This window comes from Colias philodice, chromosome 13 (assembly GCF_061535455.1).
Source record: "Colias philodice isolate Cphi_HAF_F1 chromosome 13, ilColPhil1 Martin Lab GWU primary, whole genome shotgun sequence".
NCBI classification, from domain to species: domain Eukaryota; kingdom Metazoa; phylum Arthropoda; class Insecta; order Lepidoptera; family Pieridae; genus Colias; species Colias philodice.
The window spans coordinates 4452273-4459354 of record NC_143098.1 but is presented as its reverse complement, the minus strand read 5'-3'; the positions used below and the strand labels follow the sequence as shown (position 1 = coordinate 4459354).

Below are 7082 nucleotides of genomic sequence, written 5' to 3'. Positions count from 1 at the left end.
TAATACTTTCGCACTCATAATATTAGAAATTGTATCGTATCAAAAATTATATATAATAATACATTTCTAGAAGAGTTTTAATTAGTAAAATAAATAATATGTTAAAATATAGTTCTTCTAGTAAACTATCGAGTACTTACAGCGTTGGTCAAGTCACATCACTACGATCACGTGAGTTGCGCGAGCGAGCCTGCGCGGGTCCCCTCCCACTTTCCCTTCACCCCCGCGATGCTAGATTTATTTTCATAAAAATAATTATAACAATCGACTTACCGATGAAATGTGATACTGGATTTCAATTTTGTGATTTTTCTAGTATCGTTTTTGCAAGATAGCACTGCACATTTCACCATGTTTATTCGTAAATATGAATAAAATTCCAGAGCAACGCACTTCGCCAGCACTCAACCACGACTACGAGCGCTCGCGGCGGAAACGTCGTGTTGTTCCCACCTGTGCCTACTGTTCCCACTTGGTTGTTCGCACTCTATAGATATTATATATACTCTAAGGCAAGGATAATTTCAAATGTCAATATGACGTATTTGGCATATGCGCGGGAATTAAATAAAATTGACCTGGAATCTGTCAGTTATCTCTTATCTTATCGCGAAACTGTTCTAGTGATAATAATTCTAAACAAATTTAAAAAAGACACAACTAAAGATCTAAAACATCCGTAAGTATACAAATAAGATCATATTCCAATCTATTAAGTAATTAGACTCTTATCCGATATCTGCGCATCCTTCCCGAGTCCTGACGCCGATCCAAAATGTCGCCTCTGTATATCGATCGCGAGAAAAACTGATTAGATTTCGTACATCTGTTGCGCTGCTGTTATAAATATTTAAATATTTATTCCGATTCTGTAGAAAATGCCGCGAACAACAAGAAGGGGGCTTAAAACTTTGCAGCATGCTTCTTCGGATCGGGAAAACTTGGTGGGTAGACCATCGAAAGGATTAAAACATCAACTGAGCCAAGAATCACTAAGGTGGGTCATCATTTTATATTGAAAATATTCATTGAATATTAGTAGAGATTTTCTTACAAATGTACTGAAGTCAAGTGTTTTATTTGTTCTTTTAATTCCATATTTTTTTAGAGTACTTACTACCTTCAAATAGAATTTATTAAAACAATCCAATATATTTTTTTTAGTGATGTTGAGGTTAAAAGGAAGAACATATCAACCAAAGAGGTGCAAGTCAATTTTGACAATAAAATAACAGTAGATGATCTCACTAACCCTGAAGGTGCTTCGGAGAAGTACTGGCAACTACTGGCTGAGAAGCGTCAGTAAGTATTTGAACTATGAAATATATTTAATCTTCTTTAAGGATGTGACTATTGTTTATTATTTAACTAGATTTCCGCCCGCGGCTTCGCCCACGTTTTCAAAGGAAAACCCGCATAGTTCCCGTTCCCGTGGGATTTCCGGGATAAAACGTATCCTATGTGTTAATCCAAGTTACCCTCTATATGTGTGCTAAATTTCATTGTAATCGGTTCAGTAGTTTTTATGTGAAAGAGTAACAAACATCCATACATCCATACTTACAAACTTTCACCTGTAGAAGATAGAAGATTTTTCTTATAAACAGAACTGAACACTTTTTCTTAAATATAAAATGAAACATACAATTTTAAGAAGTGTTTATACAATATGCTTATTCTTATTAAGGGAAGCTCTACAAGAGTCTTTGGATGAAAATGAAAAGTTGCGTAAAATAATAGAAGACTTGAAGGAGGAAAACGCACAATACAAGCAGATGTTGGAAGAAGCCAATAGCTTCGTGGAAGTTATCAAGGTAAATAATTGTTATCAAAAGAAATTTACATCTACACTTATATAAAGAGGAAATATTTGATTGTTTGAATTGTATAGGTTCGAAACTACTGGACTGATTTCAAAAATTCTTTTACTATTAAAATCTGACATTATTCGAAATTTTATCGAAATTTTATCTCGGGTCAAACCGGGCGTGGCCGGGACAAGTGACTAGTTTGATGTAAGAAAAATTAAAATATTATTTAACCCATAAACTGAGAAGTCTATGAAATGTAAATACAATTATGATTTGAATTTTGATATCTTATTTTTAGTACAACATTTATTCATTTTTTAAGATTTTCATTTTTTAAATGTTGTTGAATATAAGTATAGTTGTAGTATGAATGCAATACTTAGTTTTTTTTATAATTGATTTACAGGAGGAACTTGCTAATAACAGCAACAATGATACTGGTATTGACGTGAACGATATCAGCACTGCTGATGAAACTACCGAGGAAGGCCAAGATCTTGAAGAAGACGCCAAGACTGAATAATCTTTTAAACCAAACATAATATATCACACATTCATTAGAGTTAATATATTTTAAGTTTTTTAAGTTTATATTTCTTAACTCTCTGTACCTGTTCTTGATTCTAGCAAATGACTTGATCATGGTGTAATCTGCTGTAGTGAAGTATTAATGTTGTAACTCCTTCATATTTGTGGTTACTATGCAATGTATTATCACCAAGTACCTTTTTCTTTCATGATACTTACGTCTTTAAAGATTCAATGTATTACTCAAAACTAGAAAGTTTAGTAGAATAAATAGTGCATTTAACTTTGAATGCTTCACTAATGTAACCAAGTGAAACTATTTATGTAGTTTATATGATTGACCTTAACAATCAGTGTTTAAAATTCTCGAAATAAAGTAGTGAAACAACAGTTTGTTTTATTGCTGCCACATTTATTTTAAGATATATAATTATTTCTATACAATTTTTATTTATTTTTGGAAGACATTGTTCAAAATATTTAATAGAAATATTCTTATAGAATTACATACAAAACAAAATTGGGCAGGAGAGAAATTTATATGTTAGATACAATAACCTATATTATATCAGCCTTTTAATATTTTCTTTTACAAAGTCACTTCCCACTGTCGCTCTGTCAGTTCCTATGTTTAAAACTAAGCATCAGATTTGCGACTATTTCACACAAGTTATGTGATTTCCGAGGAAGGTATATAATTTAACTTTTAGACAAGGCAAGCCGTGGGCGCAAAGCTAAGTGGCTTATAAAGAGATTCTGTCAAATTCGTTCTTAGACCTTGCAAAAAACTCAACAGCATTGTAAAGGACATTAAACAGTTTAATAAAAATTTGAAGTAACATGATAAGTTTCAGAAATAAATTGTAGATTTATGCAAAATCTTTCTTTAAAAATGCTTTAAAATGTTCATCAAAATTTGTTTCATATGTCCAAGGCAGTAAATCTGGATACATAGATATATCTCTCAATACATCAACATTAGCATTTTGAGGTAATACACTTCTAACTTTCTCATTAAGGCACCCAGTTGCATGTATATAATAGTTAATAATTAAATTATATATAAAATTAACATATTTAAAGTCCAGGTTGTCGTTTGTGCTTGGAGCCTCTGGGGTATGGGATTTTATTCTGTTTAAATATCCGGTAGTTATTATAGGTACTATAAATTGGGCCTGAAAGAAAAAAATATTGTTAAATGGGTTCAATTGTTCTTCCAACATACCGGAAGGAAGTTAGCGCGGAAAGTTTATTTTTTTTAATTATTAATATTTCAGAAAATTGCTCCTTAAATGCTCCATCAGAATCTGTAATTGCTCCACTTCTATAATTATTAGTTTATTTATAATTAATTTTTTAAAAAATCCAAATACTTAAAACTTGATTTCCCTATAGAATGAAAAATATTCACTTTTCATAGAAAATTTTTTTGCAAAAAAATTGCTCCCGATTTGCTCTATCAATTACAAAAAAAAATTATTTAATTTTGATAATTTTTACAATAGTTGACTGAAAATGTTTGCATAGTAAACTATAACTGCGCTGTGACGTCATCAATTATTGTCGTTGCGACGCATAAGGGCCATATATTTACATGTATCAGCACTGCAGCGATATCTGTAGACCTTAATGTTTATGTTTTCTTATTTATATTATTTACTAGATTTCCGCCCGCGGCTTCGCCCGCGCAGTCAAAGAAAAACCCGCATAGTTCCCGTTCCCGTGAGATTTCCGGGATTGCGTCATTTTCTCGAGATAGCCTATGTCCTTTCTCGGGTATCAAAATATCTCCATACATAATTTCATGAAAATTGGTTCAGTAGTTTAGGCGTGATTGAGTAACAGACAGAGTTACTTTCGCATTTATAATATTAGTAAATATAGTATGGATAGTGATTGAGTCAACAATTGAATAACAAGTGTAAGTACTATTTTATTCAATAATAATGAACAATTAATAAATATTTCTACTGTCAATCATCATCAAAGTATTAAATTGGTATTAATAATTGAATTTGAATTTCTGTTTACTATAAGAAAAATTAATATGCACTTTTTATTTCAGGGTGTGAAGGGATTCAGTCAAGGAGTTTTAAATTATTGAAGAGTGGTAATTATTTAGAAGTAGGGTTCGCGAAAAAAATTGAGCCCTACTTTTATAATATAATCAACGGAAAATTTTTCACTAGAGTATAAATAATTCTTTATATTTATATACTTAAAGAATTATTTTTGACAATAGGTTTTACATAAAAATTTTACTTATTACATAAATTAATTATTGAGTTTCATCTAGCAAAAGTTGAAAGAAACAGATATTATTATGTATTTAAAATCATTCTTATTATAGGTATGTTTATAAACATTTCCCTACCCATCCCTAAACTCGCATATTACGTTTATTCGTATTATTAAAACTTCAAGTAATTTTTAATTAATTTGTGTTTCAGTCGCTTGTTTCATCTTTCGGTGTCAAGTTGCTATCGTTTGCGGGAACTATGCGGGTTTTCCTTTGAAAACGCGGGCGAAGCCGCGGGCGGAAATCTAGTAAATAATATAAATAAGAAAACATAAACATTAAGATCTACAGATATCGCTGCAGTGCTGATACATGTAAATATGGCCCATATGCGTCGCAACGACAATAATTGATGACGTCACAGCGCAGTTATAGTTTACTATGCAAACATTTTCAGTCAACTATTGTAAAAATTATCAAAATTAAATAATTTTTTTTTTGTAATTGATAGAGCAAATCGGGAGCAATTTTTTTGCAAAAAAATTTTTTATGAAAAGTGAATATTTTTCATTCTATAGGGAAATCAAGTTTTCAGTATTTGGATTTTTTTAAAAATTAATTATAAATAAACTAATAATTATAGAAGTGGAGCAATTACAGATTCTGATGGAGCATTTAAGGAGCAATTTTTTGAGATATTAATAATTAAAAAAAATAAACTTTCCGCGCTAACTTCCTTCCGGTTTCCAACATACTTATAAATTGATAAAAATTGTTGTTTACCTTTTCAAAATATTCCCTAATGAATTTTTCTGGATTCTGTACAACCTCTTCCCTTTTCCCGTTCAGTGTGACAACTGTAACTCCCGGCAAATCATCCCAATTGTTGACATAATTTTGAATATTTATGGCAGTGTCTAAACCATCTTCAGTATATGTAAGAAATAATATTAGACTATCACTTTCCTCTTTATTTTCATCAGTCTTTGTGGAAGGTCTCAATGTTGGCTTTTTTGGTTTGTCAGGCCTATCTTTGACATATTTTTTGTTTAAAGCTGGGGGCAAGTCATTAGGGACATTTTTTGTCAGTGTAATTATTTCTCTTTTACCTGTATTACTGTTACTTTGATATCCACTATCATCCCTGTTAAAACATTGTGCCATATTACATAGTGGATTTTCTACAGCTTTGAGGATATCATACCTCTTCATGTTTATAAATGCTTCTATTATTTTGTCTAATGTGGCATTCTCATTTTGCATGTATACTTTTAAAATTATATCTGCTGGATCATCTTTTACAGAATTGGCTATATACTGAAATTTAAAAAATATCTAGTAAGGTAGGCTTATATGAAATATATTATTTACAGTATTAACATATTTAAAAACAGAATAATTACATATGAGTTTTGTAATGTTTAGAAGGAAAAACTTACATTCAAGTCATCTTGAGTAATACCCAGTGCATAGCCTAAATCTCTCCATGTATTTGGTGAGCCTCCTATTTTTTTCACCATTGTCTTCCAAGCCTCATAACATATCATTCCCATTTTAGATTTAGCATTCCTATAATACAATAAACTTGTGTGTAAATAACACACTTTTTCATGTAAGCTATTTAATTCCGATATTTCTTTTGCTCTTTCCTCTTGTACCATCTCCTCCAGGGCCAGGGTGTCGATACTAATTGTGTCCGCATTTTCGTAATCCTTTAAATGATCCCTGTAAAATCAGAAGATATAATTCGAAATAAAAAATGTATGAATACTTATTTTTATGTCTAAACAAGTTAGACACTGTATGCTTACATTACAATTTTACTAATTACTACACTTAAAAATTCATTGACTTACATATTCAAAACAATTGAATCAAATATGATAAATATTAAATATTTTCAATTCATTATTTAAAAATATGAACGAGGAAAAAGATTTTGAAATTGTGACGTTTGAATTTGTTTTTCGAACAGCTGGTTTCCTAGAAGAGTGAAGACATTGACAGAAGGTACTTTAGTGTTTCTTGCAGTAAAAAATAAAAATGTTAATTTTTAAATAAAAACAAAAAACATTATTACTATTTAGCTGTAAGGTCTAAGGGCGATAATATATATTATAATACAACACCTTAGTACAACACAGTGTATATAAATAATAAAAAAATAATATTCGGCATTTTCATTTAAACCTAACGTCCATTATAAAATTAAAAAATAAAAGAATAATGGCGCCAATTCAAATTTCAAAAGGGGTCTAAATTTTTTTATTTCCAATTTCCATTCCATAAAAATAAAATTAGAAGTGATAGAATTAGAATGAATAACGTTAAATTGTAAGTGATTTAGCTTGGTTTTTTATTAATTTAGGAATTTTAAGATAAATGTATTTTGTGTTCCCCCAGTGTCACAAGAAATATGTATTTCTTCAATGTTTTAGATCAAATTTCACGGATATATTAAATGAAGAAATAGGGGATTCACAACCAATGTCATTGCCCTCATC

General features: G+C 30.3%; 2 protein-coding genes across 2 annotated transcripts; one reads left to right on the top strand and one right to left on the bottom strand.

Moving 5' to 3' along the window:
- The first annotated feature begins 555 nt into the window (after positions 1-555).
- On the top strand, positions 556-2727 carry LOC149483340 (uncharacterized). Its single transcript, XM_089702428.1, has 5 exons — positions 556-679; positions 876-997; positions 1165-1302; positions 1688-1814; positions 2218-2727. The coding sequence occupies exons 2-5, from the start codon at positions 879-881 to the stop codon at positions 2332-2334; spliced, it is 501 nt and encodes a 166-aa protein (XP_089558554.1). The 5' UTR covers positions 556-679; positions 876-878; the 3' UTR covers positions 2335-2727.
- A 2-nt stretch (positions 2728-2729) lies between these two features.
- On the bottom strand, positions 2730-6563 carry LOC149483339 (uncharacterized). Its single transcript, XM_089702412.1, has 4 exons — positions 6435-6563; positions 6018-6303; positions 5362-5895; positions 2730-3514 (listed from the first exon to the last, which is right to left on the bottom strand). Coding segments are annotated over exons 1-4 (1128 nt in total). The 5' UTR covers positions 6437-6563; the 3' UTR covers positions 2730-3208.
- Positions 6564-7082: the final 519 nt, after the last annotated feature.